General features: G+C 46.8%; 1 protein-coding gene across 7 annotated transcripts in view; it reads left to right on the top strand.

Annotated features, from left to right (window-relative positions):
- sgcg (sarcoglycan, gamma) overlaps nt 1-14,848 on the top strand; it is a 1,055,765-nt gene that overhangs the window by 931,200 nt on the left and 109,717 nt on the right. For all 7 annotated transcript variants that reach the window (XM_085999188.1, XM_085999193.1, XM_085999189.1 and 4 more), the window contains one exon: nt 7,680-7,752. In XM_085999188.1, the coding sequence (XP_085855314.1) occupies nt 7,680-7,752 (73 nt within the window). The remainder of the gene's footprint in view (nt 1-7,679; nt 7,753-14,848) is intronic.

The following is a 14,848-nucleotide window of genomic DNA, read 5'->3' on the forward strand; positions in this document are numbered from 1 at the left end:
TCTTCCTTGCGTCTGGCTTCGTACCGAATCCGATGGCTGCAATGTCGAGTTCGAATTGTTGTTTAGAAATCTGCCAATTGTAGTCGATTTTTTCCTCGAGATTCAAACGCTCTGGTGGCTTCAAATTCTCCATGTCGCTTTTCACAATTTTCAGCAGATCTTCCCCACCCTGGTACCATCTTATGTTCATTAATAAATAGACATTCTTATTATGAACACAGCTAGCTTTTGCTAGTTACTTTATTGAGCACATGTGGACTGGTACAGTATCTGTAGAGGCTTCCATCTTGACTGCTGCCTTGTGGGTAGCCGAGTGCCTCATGGGTAATGTAGTCTTAATATATATACAGCTGGGTAGTGTAGTCTTATATACAGCTCTACACAACTCTACGGCTCCACCTAGTGTCCACTATAGAATGACATGTTATTGATCGTTACAGAGAGAACCTCAGTTTAACATCTCATTCCCTCATTGCTGCATTGAAGTGTTAACCTAGACTATGTGCTAAAGTCCTGCAAGCTTGAATCCATCACTTTCTGACTCAGAGATGACAGTGTTACCACTGAGCCAAGATAACTCTTAAAGGCAAGTATAGGGCGCAAATATTGTTGTGCTCTTTATAAATAATCAAAATTGATTTTAAATAGTGAACAGCCTTTGCAAAGGCTGTATGGGGGTGGGGAGGAGGAGGCGGAGCACCAAGGATAGGCAAACTCAATACAGGGACATGAAATGGAGTTTGTGGGCACATGACAGAATGATGCAATACTCCATCCCTGTTTGATGGCCTACAAGGTGGGCACGCCGCTGCTGGGAGTTAGAAAAGTTTTGGCGCTACAGGGTATCCTCCCTAGATGACAGTAGTGTACCATGCCTGGCAGGAGGTGGTGATCAGGATTAATGATAGATACATTCACTGACAGGTTTCCAGTGCCAAAAAGATGAAATAGTTTGTCCTGGCAAACAACATATCTGTGGCCAGCTTGACGTATCTGTGCACTGAATTGACTGATGTTGCTGATGTCCTCTGTGATAGCTTGTAATGAGCCTGTGGCATACAAATTCAGGTTTGTGGTGACCTTGACTGCCACTGGCAGTAGTGTCCCTGTGGCAGAGGTTATCTGCAGATTAGATTCAAGCAGACAGCACAATTCTGTCACAGCCTCCCTCTTGAGACAAAATCTGTCAAGATGGTTTTCCTTGGACATTCTTGGATGTGTGTGCCTGGGTCTGTTGACAGCTGTGTGGGTAAAGACAATGAAAAATTCACTGTCGCCCCATTTGGGGAATTCATTTTTAAAAGTTTGAACAGTTAGCGGCAGGCGCTAATAATTTCTAAACTTTTGGGGGCAAAAATTCAGTTGGTTTGCACCTCCTGTTAGCGCCTTAAAGGCGCTAATGGGACACAAAGCAACTAGCGCCCGTGCAAGGTGATGTTTGCGCTGCTCAGGATATGAACTAGACATTTTGCGCCGACGCTAAACACTACCACCACGATCTCCTGTGCCGGCAGATTGTGACGTCAGTCGAGTGTGCAACGCCCCGGTAGCGCCCCGGACTGGATATTGAGTGGCACCCCCTGCCTTACCGCCTGCCGCTAGCAACGACAGGTTGAGGGGAGCGTTTTGCAGTCAGGAAGGGACTGGGGGCGTGCTATTTAAAGGTGACCGCTTCCTGCCTTTTTTTGTTGGTGACATTTTTGCACCACGCATTCTGAGAGAGAGAGAGAGACTTCTGGAGAGATTCAACGCTGTGTGAAGGAGTTTTGGGTACTGAGCAGCACTTTGCAGGTTCATTTTGATTTGCCCTTCCTTGTATCGATTTAGAAGAGACTGTGGGGGCTGCACTTTGAGCTCTTTCCCTGGGTCTCTCCATTGTTCTTTCCAGCAGATTTGATGTACAGGTCTCTCCAGGCCGAGATTTAAGGCTGCAATGAGCAGGATGTGGATGGAGAGCAAGATCGACCCTCCCCTTTAAGAACTGGCTGGCGCCAGTGTGTCTGTGTTCCATTGCTGACTGACATCACATGAGCTTCGCCAGCGCTCTGAGGTAACGCCTCGCTCCTCGGCCTTTGCGCCTTAAGAGAGGTGTGTAGCGCCTGATATAGCGCTCCAATCAACTCTGGGGGCGATAAAAGTCAAGTTTGCAGTTGGAGGCGATAATTAGCGCCAGGCGCTTAACTTTGCGCACGGCCGATAATCGCGCCCCAAACGGGGCGATACTGAATTTTTCCCCCTTGAAGAATTCATCATTTCCGCTCCAGGAAGGAGTGGAGTGCTAAATCAAGCACTCCACTTCCTTCTTGGAGCGCAATCGGCAGCAGGCGGGACGGAGACTTCAGCAGCGCTGCACACTGGGCCGTGCAGCGCTACCGCGTTCAAAGGCTCCTTCCCTCCCTTAAAGGGAAGGGCCATCGCTGTAGGCACTGCAATGGAAAAAGTACCTATCTAAACCACCAAGGCAGCTGCGATCCAGCAGAGTGCCAGACTGATCGATCGCGGGCAGGAACCTGCAAAAAAAAACTAGAGCAAGAAAGGTTAGCATTTTTTTAAACTTACCTCGGCCACCTCGCCTTTAATCATCACCCCCGTAGCGGCCGGCCGCCCGATGCACGCCTCCTGCAGTTGTCGGTATTTTCGACCGCCGCTGCTGCAGGGGGCGGATGTCAATTGCAGGTCCGGGGCGCTACCGGGGTGATGAAGTCACAATCTCCGGGCGAAGGAGATCGGGGCGCAACGCTGTAGCACCCCCGCAATACTCCCGCCAAATATGGCAGGAGTCGATGTCAGCGCCGCGCCCGGTCACAAAGCCATTTGAGCACTGCATGGCCCAGTGTGTAGCGCTGCTGAAGTCTCCGCCCCGCCTGCTGCCGATTGTGCTCCAAGGGGTGCTAACAGGAGACGCAAAGGCACCCAATTTCACCCCCAACATTAGCAGGCTGCAGCTGATGTAAGCAAATGTACCTCATCTTTCTTTCTCCTCTAAAGACACAAAAAGAGAGGAATACCTTTTGGAATTCCCATATCCATATTTTTAATTGCAGCAATGAAAAATATTACCACCAAAAATAGGAGACAAAATCCTAAAATTAAACAAGGTGCAAAAAAGATGCTTAAACATTCAGCTCTCATTAACCCAAACTTAAAGTCCACTTTCATATTTGCTCAAAACAATGGGCGCGATTTTCCCAATGGAGGCGGGTTGGAGGTGGGTTTCGGTTTAGGTGGGTTCCAAACCCGCCTCCACTGAGAGGTGGGAAAAATTGGCGATTTTCCCCTAATTGGCCAGTTGATTTCAGAGGTGTGGGTTCCTCTGGGCCAATTAGTGTTTTGGGACTGAAACTCGCCTCTGCCGACGTCACTTATCCAGCTGCTTGCTACCTTGGCTCATTCCACTGGTTTTTGTTCGATGCTGCACCACCTCCAAACTGTTATCTCCTTGAAGAGTGGCCAGCTCCAAGGCAAGGGCCTCCCCGAGGTTCTCGGATGAGGTGCTGGGTATGCTGGTTGGGGGGGCAAGAGCTAGCAGGGAGGTGCTCTTCCCCTCATCTGGGAGGAAGAGGCCTCCCAAAGAAACCAAGGCTGTGTGGGTCCAGCTGGCAAGGGATATAACCTCCAGATCTGTGTGTAGATTGGGTGATTGTTTCTGTTTATTGATGAAATGCCATCCCTGTGGAAATGTATTAAATTAGGTGATGGCAAACTGTTGGCGTGATGGCATCTGTTATTTCGACTTAGGCAGTTCCACATTGCGGGCTCTGCGACACTTGCATGGTCAGGTTGGTGGTCAGAGTGAAAGAAGGCCAGAGAGTCATGTCCATTGTCTATCATGTGTTAAGAAGGAGCCAAGCACATGTGCCACAATGGGCAACCTATGCAAATCTGGCCAGGATGAGTGCATTCCTTGCGCGACGTGCTTCCATGCGCTGGCGCCTTCTGCCCTGTGCAGCATCAGGTGGGTGAGCAGGAGGTTGGGGCTCCTGATGCTGTTGCTGCTGAGCTGGCTGGTTGTGCTGCTGCCATGGCTGCTCCTCATCCGAATCTGAGGTCCATGGTGAAAGGAAGTAAATGGTTCCCATGTTGCTGGCAGATACCTCCGTTGGGGAAGCGCTCAGTCCAAGTGGGAAGAGGGTCTTCCAAGGAGGTCCCACAGTTGAGAGATAGAAGCTGCAGCACCTCCAACTTCGGTAGGCCTGCTAAAAGTGCTGAAAGAGCTTTAGAACAAAAGTTCTGCCACCTGCAACTGCTTCCTGATGAAAGCTCCATTTTAATGGTGGAGCTGCAGCTGTGAGGAGGCCACCCACTTGTCAACCCGCCAGTGGTTTAGGAGGGTCATGCAACACGCTGAAAATGTGGTAAAATAAGGCCTGTCAAAATAGCATTATAGAGGCCCTTAACTACTATTTAAGGGTCTTAACTACCTCTCCCAACTGATGGAGGCGGGACCGAATCGCACCCATCAAACCCACCTCCGGCAAAATTGTGCAGAGGCGGGTTGGAGGCGGGTTCCGAACCCGCCCTCAGTTTTTGCCATTTTGCCAACTGTCCCGGCTCCAAATCCGTCTCCTCAGGGCTGGGAAAATCGCCCCCAATATATTACAGCGAGTACCACTTTAAACGCTGATTTGCTATCAGGTCAGAATGGAATTGTCTCATTGCCCATTTAATGTTGGCGAACTGATTGAAGAGCATAATTTCAGCAAGAAAATCAGCAATTGTGCCTGTGTTGATTTGCATATCATTACCATATATTAACATTCTTAGGCCTGCAGTAGCTGCTGCTTCTAGTTTCTTGGCCATAGGTGTCCCTCAATACTTCTGTGACTCTTCTTTTCCAGTTCTCTTCCAGCCTGATGCTATAGTTTCTGGTTGTGTGCCTCCAAACTTACCCTGTCCTATGCCACCTCTTCACCTCTCTCACTCTCAGTGCACCTCTTCTTCTACTTGGAAATGTACTTGTGTTCACCCTATCTCCAAGAATGGTGATTCCTCTTATGTCAAACTACAACCTTTTAAACCATATATCAATACTTTCTAACCTTGTGGGAGCTAATGTTAACTCCAACATTGTCCTTTATCTGAAAGTTTGAACCTAATCCATGATCAACAAAATGTATTTTGCAGCTCTGGAATTCTGTTTGATGCCATGCACTTCTAAACAAGTCCTTATCATATGTATTCATCACAGCCATATATCTGGCAATCTAGTTTCCTCTCAGATCCATCTATTTGTGCTGCAGTTGTTTATGTGTACACACTTATTACCACTGTGCTTCTCTTTGCTGCCAGTGTGTGAAGAATGAACTCTTGACCCTAGTATAGTGCTTGTCCTAGGTGTGACTAGAGTTGTAGAAGTACATGAGGTGATTGGCTGCTGTGTGTCAATATGAGCCTCTTGGGACTTAGACAGCCCTTATATTACAGCAACTAAACCCTAAGTATTAATAGCATTCCACGCAAAAGGTTACGCCATGGGGAATTGGAGTAAAATGTGGGAATGGATTGGATGAAGGGTAGAAAATAGTTTGTATTGATTAGTGGAGTAATGTCTGGGTAGGACGACGTACTGAATGGGGTGTCCCACAACTCATGGTTGGGACCACTTCTGTTTCTAATTTACAGCAGTGACTTGGGGTTGGATTGTGTCAATGGGGACGTGATGGAGGCGGGACTCCCACTTTTTGGGTTGTAGTCCCGCCCCCATCGATTTGTGACCAACCCACGCGATTTTCCCTTGATTAACCTTGTTGAGCCCACCCAGCGGGCTCAGCAGGCCAATTAGGGGACACCCGGTTACAGGTGACATCAGGGATTGACATTTCATCTGTCAAGAGCTTTTGACAGATGAAATATCAGCGTTTGGCAGCTCTGTGAAGCTGTCAAACACTGACAATCTGACTTCTAACTTGAGTCCTTCTCCACAGACTCAGTTAGAAATCTCTCCAGAACAGAAAGCAGAGGCTGCAAATTTTGACAGCTCGCAGCCATTCAGCTTTCTGTGCCGGTGAGATGAGGGACTCCCGAGACCTGAAGGAAGGAAGCCCGCATTAGTAAGTAAAGGTAAGTAAAACTTATTTAAAAACTTTACACACACCAAACACACTTACCTCTGCACTCATGCACCCATCACTCACCTGAACACCGGACATTTCGACCCCTCCAAGCCCTTCAGCCCGATGGTCCGCCTCGCTAACTTGGCGTGGTTTGGAGCCGTCGGGAAGCCCACACTTCAGGGCTAAAAATAGGGATTAGGCCAAAAACTGCCTGTTAACTACCTGTTAACAGGCAGTTAATTGGCAATAATCCCCTTCCCGCCTCGGGGAGGCGGCTCCCAGCACAGGTCGGGTACCCGCCTCCTGGGAAACGGGCATGGAGGTGGGTTGGGGGCGGGAAGGGTTCGTGCCCCCCGATTCTGCAATTTTAACACCCCACACGCCTCCATTCCCGCCTCCATGGCCCTGGGAAATTTGAGCCCTTGGATTCCGTAATTCAGTCCAAAATAGTCAAATTTCAGATGATACCAAATTATGAGGGACAATGGGATCGAAGGAGGCAGCCCAAAAATTACAGCTAAACAAAATATGTGAGTTGGCTGAACAGTGGCAGATGAACTTTAATGCAGATAAATGTACAATACCGCACATCGGAAGGAAAAATGAGCAATGTACATACTCCATGAATGTGTTTAAATAGCTGGGGATGAAGTTGAAAGAGACCTAGGAGCCTCAGTATCTCAATGCTCAACATGTCCAGTCAATGCAGAGCAACAATGAAAGAAGCCAATAAAATGTTGGACTACACAGCCAAAGCAGTAGAATACAAGTTAGAGGAAGTCATAATCAAACTGTACAGTCCTGGACATACCAGACCTTGAGTACTGTGTCCAATTCTGGTTGTCGAGAAACAAGAGAGACATTCAAGTGGTGGAGGCAGTACAGAGAGGAGCCACAAGGCTGATCCTTAGTGACAGGGGCCTGCATTATGAGGAAACACTGGAGAGACTTGAGCTTTTCAGCCTGTAAAGAAGGTAGCTCAGATATGGTCTTATAGAGGTATCCCGTCTATAAGATAGTAAATGGTATGGAAAGTTTAATCTGGAATACTACTTTAAATTAAACTGTGGGAGTAGAAGGGAACATAAGGTCAAACTAATAAAAAGGAACTTTAGGACTGATAGTTGGAGGTTCTTCTTCACGTAGAGAGTGACCAACACTTGGAATGTACTTCTGGGCAGTGTGGTGGAAGTGAAAACCCTGGAATCATTTAAGAAACAATTAGGTGCAGAAAGGGGGAGTGCAGGGTTGTGCAGGATGGACGAAATAAGTTGAATGGCCTTCTTCACACATAAGTATCTTGTGATCTTGTTATTTTGAATCAGGATTTCAAGAAGCTAGGCGACCCCATCTTGCATTTGGTACAGCCTTAGAATAACCAACACTTCAAACAGTAGCTTACAGACTTGCTGATATTATGGTTAAGCATAAACATTTCAATTATTACTTTGATTTAAAAAGGCCTTTGGTCCACACTTATGGAGCATTTTTAAATGTACTTGACAGACAATTTCCATTTGCAACCCTTATATTTGAGGTGGAAATGGTGTCCTTCATTTTACCTTGAGCTTCTGTTGTGTCGTTTGTTTGACTGAACAGCCCTTTTTTATCTCCCTTCTTTTCCAGGGCCGGAAGGTGCTCTCTTCGAACATTCTGTGGAGACACCAGTTGTCAGGGCTGAACCTTTCAAGCAGCTTAGGTAGGAAACAAACATATAAATAGCAAAGACAAACTTATTTTGGCCGTGGGTCTCAATTTTGTTCAAGTTAAACATAGTAAGATTATGTTCGGTTGCAAGTTCAGAGCAACAACAGTCAGCGCTAAAGTGGTTTCAGCAGATCTGTGATGCAGCTTGCTGACACAGTTGTCACGGCAATAACATTCAAATATTACATCTCAACAGGTCATTTGAAATTTGTGGAAGATAGCTTTCTCAATGCACTATTTTTAAATCAAAATGTTTTCAAATGATTGAGCTTAATTTTTCAGTTTGGTTCATAACTGGATTTTACAGACAGATTTGTAAAGTGACTTCTGTTTACCAAATTAAAAAGCATCCTGTTCTTATAAAATATTTTGGAGGCTTTCAATTGTTTTCAGGCACAAAAACAACATAAATTATCATCAAAATGCATCATCTTGTCACTTACACTTGGTATCATTCTGCTGCAAGTGGTGTAATGTTCCCCTGCCTCCTCTTTCGCCCCAAAATAAGAAAAGGTTTGCTGAGCATTTTTCACGATTTTGCTCTTTTCACCATTATGTCCTGTTCACTATTGTATCGCATACTATGGCAGGGAAAGTTCATTACTTTCAAACAAACACATGTAAGTCCTTCAAAAGCGACAGCAGTACTTTTACAGAAAAATCCAAATCAAACCTGTTGCCATTTCTTCAGTGAATGTTGTAAATTAAGATATTTTCTGTTGTTTTGTATGTTTCCATAACTGAAATATTTTGCCAGCCCTGGGGAGGTGGTTTTGGAGGTGGGACTGCCGGGAAAATGGCAGAAACTGGGGACGGGTGCCCATCCTGCCCCCAACCCGCCTCTGTGCCATCTTCCCAGGAGGCGGGTCCCCAACCCGCGCCAGGTCCCGTCTCCTGGAGGCGGGAAGGGGATTGCAGCCATTTAACTGTCTGTTAACAGGTAGTTAACAGGCAGTTAAGAGGATTATCCCCATTTTTCCAACAGAAATGCGACATCGGGAAATCCCGCCAGGGTCAGCGAGGTGAGCAGTGGGTCTGCGGGGGTGAGAGTGGTTGAAAAGTGTGCTGTGGAGGTAAGTGATGGGTGCATGTGTGGAGAGGTAAGTATGTGAGGTGAGTGAAAAGTGTTAGAAAAAAGTTTACTTGCCTTTGTTTCTTCCTGCAGGCTTCAAGCGCTGGGGATCCGGAGGTGCCTCATCTCCACTGCAGAGATGACAGAATGACTGCTGCATTCTCCGATGCAACAGCCATCTGCTTTCTGTTCAGAAAATAGGTTTGGTGAGTCTTGAGTACAAGAACTCACCAAGCAACAGAGAATGTCAGTGTTTAACGTTCTCTGTCACAGGCTTTCCCTTAATTGGCCTGCTAAGCCCGCTGGGCGGGCTTAACAAGGTCAATCAAGGGAAATTAGCGTGGGTTAGCTGGACATCGATGGAGGCGGGACTAAAACCCGACAAGCAGCAGTCCCTCCTCCATCACGTCCCCATTGGCAAAACCACCTCTGAAGTTCCTAGCCCCTCCTTTTCTATCTGCAGTGTTAACAATCTGATCACAATTGTGATTTTTGTTAACTTTGGGGGGAATCTTCTGGGGGGTCAGCGAGCGCGATCGGTGGTGGGACGCGGATTGGGACAGGGTACCATTATGTCTCACCATTCACTGCAACTCGCTAAGCCACTTCCAAAGGTGCACACAAATCTATCCAAGACACAAAGGCCTAGAAATTCAGTGGGCCTTGCGCCCACTTAGCGCCTAAAGAGGTCTTTTGCGCCGGCGGGGTGGTAGCGCGGAAATTGAGTGCAGCGGTATTGGCGGCGGTAGCCGTTAGTGCTGCGCCGGGACCGATGACGTCATCGGTGTGCGCGGTGGCCCGTAACGCCCCGAAACCGCGCCGATCCCCATATTTATTTGCGGCCGCCTCCTCCGAAGCGGGCGCAAACAGCGACCAGAAAACGGGGCCGTCCTGCTGCCATAGTGGGGCGCTTTAAAGCGGAAGGTGCGGCCGGCCGCTTTCTCGGTGGCCGCCTGCCCGCACCTCCTTCCCCGGCCTCCTCCACCCCCCCGCGGCATTGCCGGCTGGTTTCCGTGGAGCCCGGCACTTCTCCGTTGTGCCGGGCTCTTTTGCCGGCACTCGCGATCGGGGCTCCGGCCGTTGCAGGCACCTCCCCCTTAAGAGAAGGAGGAGGCCTGCAGTACCGCAGCCTGCCGCACCGCATCGGGTGGCGCTGCGGCAACTAGCGTGCCGATATTCAGTTGCAGCACCCAAAACGGAGGCGGGCACACCCTGGTATAGCACCCGCTTCCGAATTGGGGCGCAGAAGACGAATATACGGCGTGCGCTAATGCCTCCCCGCCCAGCGCTAAATTTTGGGCACGAGCGAGCTGCCCGCGCCCAAGTGAATTTCTAGGCCAAAGTGTTGAAAATAAAGATTTCAATGTTTGACAGCACATTAACAGAAACTTCACATGAACATTGACTAAAGCACCCAAATGCCTACCCTTGTGTGTTGTTAGTTGGCATGATTGGACTAGGATGAGGGTGAGTGTAAGGCGTGGCTAGTGAGATGGGGATGTGATAATGTAGATAGAGAGGGATGGGTGGAGGTGTAAGGTAAGTTTGTGTGATTAAGGATGTGCAGGAGTAGGGTAGGGAAGGCAGAGTGATGGGGATGTGATGAGCAGCACAGCAGGATGAGGTTGAGTGTGGCTTTGCAGTAACGTTTCATGATCTACTGAGATCATTGAAAGGCTTGCGCCACTGCAGCCTGGTCCTCCTTACCACATCTCTGCTTTTGCCCTCCTGTGCAATGTGCAACCAGGCTGCATAGATCTCCTGGGGCGGTCTCTTCCAACCATTGGAAGGGAAGAGAACCTCCCTGCGTGCTGTGACTACCTCCATAAGCATATGGAGGGAGTCATGGGACAGCCTGGGTGCAGCCGTGCGCCTTTGTGCAGTGCTTGTCAGTGTTTGCAGCACCTCAATTCTGTAGAACACTGACAGCACAAATGTCAAAAGAAAGTTGACCATTCCAGTTTAAGGAAACCGGCATCAAATGATGTCATCAGACCCGCTTCCTTCAATTGGACCGGAAAACTCGCTGGGCAGGCTTAACAAGCCCAATCAGGGGCAAGTCCTGTCAGAGACTAGGATGAAGACAGGCGTGGGGGCTGGGACCCGCCACGGACGTTGCCCGCCACGGACCCGCCAAGGTAGGGAAAATCGCGGCCTTTGATTCACTAATAATTAACTTTGTTTACAAGTGAGTGAAAATGTGACAGAAAAGGTAAGAAATTAAATTTTAATAAAACTAGTAAAAAAACTGCAAACCCAGGATGGCAAAGGGTAATGCCTGAAACGTTATCGTGTCACTTCTCTCTATAAATTTCTCAGTCGCTTGCATTTAGAGACTCAAACATGACGATGTTTATGTCTGTCACTTGAATGAGCAAGAAGAGTAGATATGGTTTGGACACATTTCAGATTTGAATTTAGGCTACTTTACTGTACTTGCCAATTGCGAGTTACACAACCGTGTTATTTTTGTTACTTTTTTTCACTTAGGCAATCTCATGTTGTAAGCTGGCTATCAGTTTGGTAAATTAAATAAGTTTTGCGATTTAGCAAAAGGTGCTTTTTAAATTTCTTTTTCCGTGTTTGGAAAGTGAAGTGATGATAATCACAGTAATATCTCTGCGTAATTGTGTTTAATTTTTTTAAGTTGTCAAAGGTTTTAAGTTTTCAAAATGCTTTCAAGCTTACATAAACTGTTAACACTATATGAAGTACTTCTGAAAAAGTATCATACCTTGCATTTTTAGACTATTAGAAATATTAAGCTGTTCTCTTCAAAATACGTTCCTTGGAAGCACCAGGAATCCCGACTGTATCAATCTATCATTTAGTGCTTTTGTGCAGTGACTTTTTTTTTAAAAACAATGACTAAAAATTAAAATTAAAGAACTTTTATGCTGGAGGCAGATGGACCATCTAAAGAGGGAGGAGTGAGGAAGACGCTGCCTTCATATAAATGATGAGGACGTCCACAAAAAAGCTTCACATTCTTTCCGTAACAGGGCTCTATTTTCTCCCTACCCCACTGGCACAGAGGTTGCAAAAATCCAGGGCGAGGGCAGAGAAAGCACTACAGTGGGATTTGCTTTTAATATTGTGTCAATTTGTCTGGATCAAATCTTACTTTCCAAAACCATTTCTCAATTGTACTTGATTGTAATGATCAATGGTATTTCAGTTGTGAAGATTGGTATTTCAGTTGTGAGGATTAATTTTGAAGTGATTTACAGTCAAGAAAGAATTTCAGAGCTTGTGGGAATGCGTGTTCAAGACAATTAAAACTGAATTGAACTGCCTTGGATAGAAAAAGCAGCTCCAGCTCTATTTTTCTATTCTCTGAGCACAAACCTTTGCTGTTTTGAAATGCCTGGAGAACTCACTCTGTGCTACTCTTGTGATGCAAGGAGGAGATTCTGCAACGTATTGAAACAATGTCCGAATCTAGCCAAAGAGATTTGGCCAAGCACTTTAAAATCCTGCATTCCATGTTGTTTAACCTGATCACAAACAAGTTCAAATCATAAATGATTGGCTGATCAACCATAACCCAGATCACAAACGCAGATATAATGGCAAAATCTCAGATGTTGAGAACACATTGCTGCACTGGACACTGCATGCCCTAACACATGATTATGGGGAGCAGGCAGGGAAGTGGCTTTGAGCCCAAGATCAGCCATGATCTTATTGAATGGCAGAGCAGGCTCGAGGGGCCAAGTGGCCTATTCCTGCTCCTATTTCTTATGTTCTTATGATGTGCTTCTCAGTCGCCCTCTGCTTCTACAGAAGCACAGACTCGAGCAACAGTAATGGAAAAGCAGGCATTTACATCAACAGAAGCTTGACAGTCACTGGAATGTGCAGAATAAATATTGATTCAATAGGATTTGTGGTGAGAAGGGTGTTGCCAAGGCAGAATCATCCAATGTTTGGAGGTTCTAACTGTCTTCTTATCTGAGTCTGAAAAGGACAATATTTATAATTGCGATGAAACTGGAATTTTGCGCCGAACTATTGGAAATGGTGCACAAACATTCAAAGACATTCCTATTACAGATGGAATAAATATGATAGAGAGTCACAGTGCTGACATTTCTGGGAGTGCTAAGTATTGTGCTGCAGTCATTGGCAAATTTGCAAACCTGTGCTGTTTTAGTGTTTTTGCAACCTACCAACAACAACAACAACATCTTGTATTTATATAACGCCTTTAACGTTGTAAAACGTCCCAAGGCATTCACAGGAGTATTATAAGACAAAAGAATTTGACACCGAGCCACATAGGGAGAAATTAGGGTAGATGACTAAAGGCTTGGTCAAAGAGGTAGGTTTTAAGGAGCGTCTTAAAGGAGGAAAGAGAAGTAGAGAGGTGGAGAGGTTTAGGCAGGGATTTCAAGAGCTTAGGGACTAGAAAACAGAATGCATGGCACCAATGGTTGAGCGATTATAATCAGGGATGCTCAAGAGGGCAAAATTAGAGGGGCGCAGATACCTCCGGGGGTTGTGGGGCTGGAGGAGATTACAGAGATAGGGAGGGGCGAGGCCATGGAGGGATTTGAAAACAAGGATGAGAATTTTGAAATCGAGGCGTTGCTTAACCGGGAGCCAATGTAGGTCAGCGAGCACAGGGGTGATGGGTGAACGGGACTTGGTGCGATTTAGGACACGGGCAGCCGAGTTTTGGATGACATCAAGTTTATGTAGGGTAGAATGTGGGAGGCCAGCCAGGAGTGCTTTGGAATAGTCAAGTCTAGAGGTAACAAAGGCATGGATGAGGGGTTCAGCAGCAGATGAGCTGAGGCAAGGGCGGAGACGGGCGATGTTACAGAGGTGGAAATAGGCGCTTAGTTAAGCCACAGATATGTGGTCGGAAGCTAAGTTTGCGAACAGTGTGGTTCAGCCTCAGACAGATGTTAGGGAGAGGGATGGAGCCAATGGCTAGGGAATGGAGTTTGTGGCAGGGACCGAAAGCAGCGGCTTCGGTCTTCCCAATAGTTAGTTGGAGAAAATTTCTGCTCATCTAGTACTGGATGTCGGACTAGCAGTCTGACAATTTAGAGACCGTGGAAGGGTCGAGAGAAGTGCTGGTGAGGTAGAGCTGGGTGTCGTCAGCTTACATGTGGAAACTGATGATTTCGGATGATGTCGCCAAGGGGCAGCGTGTAGATGATAAATAGGAGGGAGTCAAGGATAGATCCTTGGGGGATACCAGAGGTAACGATGCAGGAGCAGGAAGAGAAGCCATTGCAGGTGATTCTCTGGCTACGATTAGATAGATAAGAATGGAACCAGGCGAGTGCAGTTCCACCCATTCCATTAGAATATAGAAGCAATAGGAATACCTTGATGACTTTAGTAGTTTTCAGACTGACTACAAAAGTGGAACATGGAGCTTATTAGCCTGCGCAGAGTGATTGATTTGTTATGGGCAATTTTGCAGGTCAGAACATTAAAGTGGTGTTTCTACTCATAAACACAAGCTTAATATAGCCTTTGAGCCAAGGGATCATAAAGCATTTAAGGAAAATATAGCAAAGTGATTGAAGGTATTGATTCTATCACTGCCACTGACTATAGTGACTGCTTTAACCAGGAGATGCTATATCTGACACAATGGTACCTTGGTACTTTTGAAAAGCAAAGCTTGTTTTTAATTGTTCAATCATAGGGATAATTGCAGCATCTCCTCACACAGTAACCACTTTACATATCAGAAGTCTAAGATGTCTGGCCAACCTGTCCTGCCCAGACTGAGGGCCGCTTACATACGAGGATATAGGCCTGGATTTTGCACTCAGCAGCGAAGAAATGGCGTTCACCTCACTAACAGCGGCCCACCGAACTTTCATGGACTTTTGAGTGGAGACTTGGGGGGAGAAATTGGGTGAGTAGCACCACCTGTTAGCGCCTAAAGAGGCAGTCAGTGGCTGTAGCGCCACTGGCTGCGTCTCCCGCGATATTCAGTAGGGGCGCTAATGGTGGCGTTAGGCTTTTGCGCTGCGCCGCCACCGATGAC

This window comes from Somniosus microcephalus, chromosome 10 (assembly GCF_052327205.1).
Source record: "Somniosus microcephalus isolate GS21.2 chromosome 10, FLI_Smic_1.0, whole genome shotgun sequence".
Classification (NCBI taxonomy): domain Eukaryota; kingdom Metazoa; phylum Chordata; class Chondrichthyes; order Squaliformes; family Somniosidae; genus Somniosus; species Somniosus microcephalus.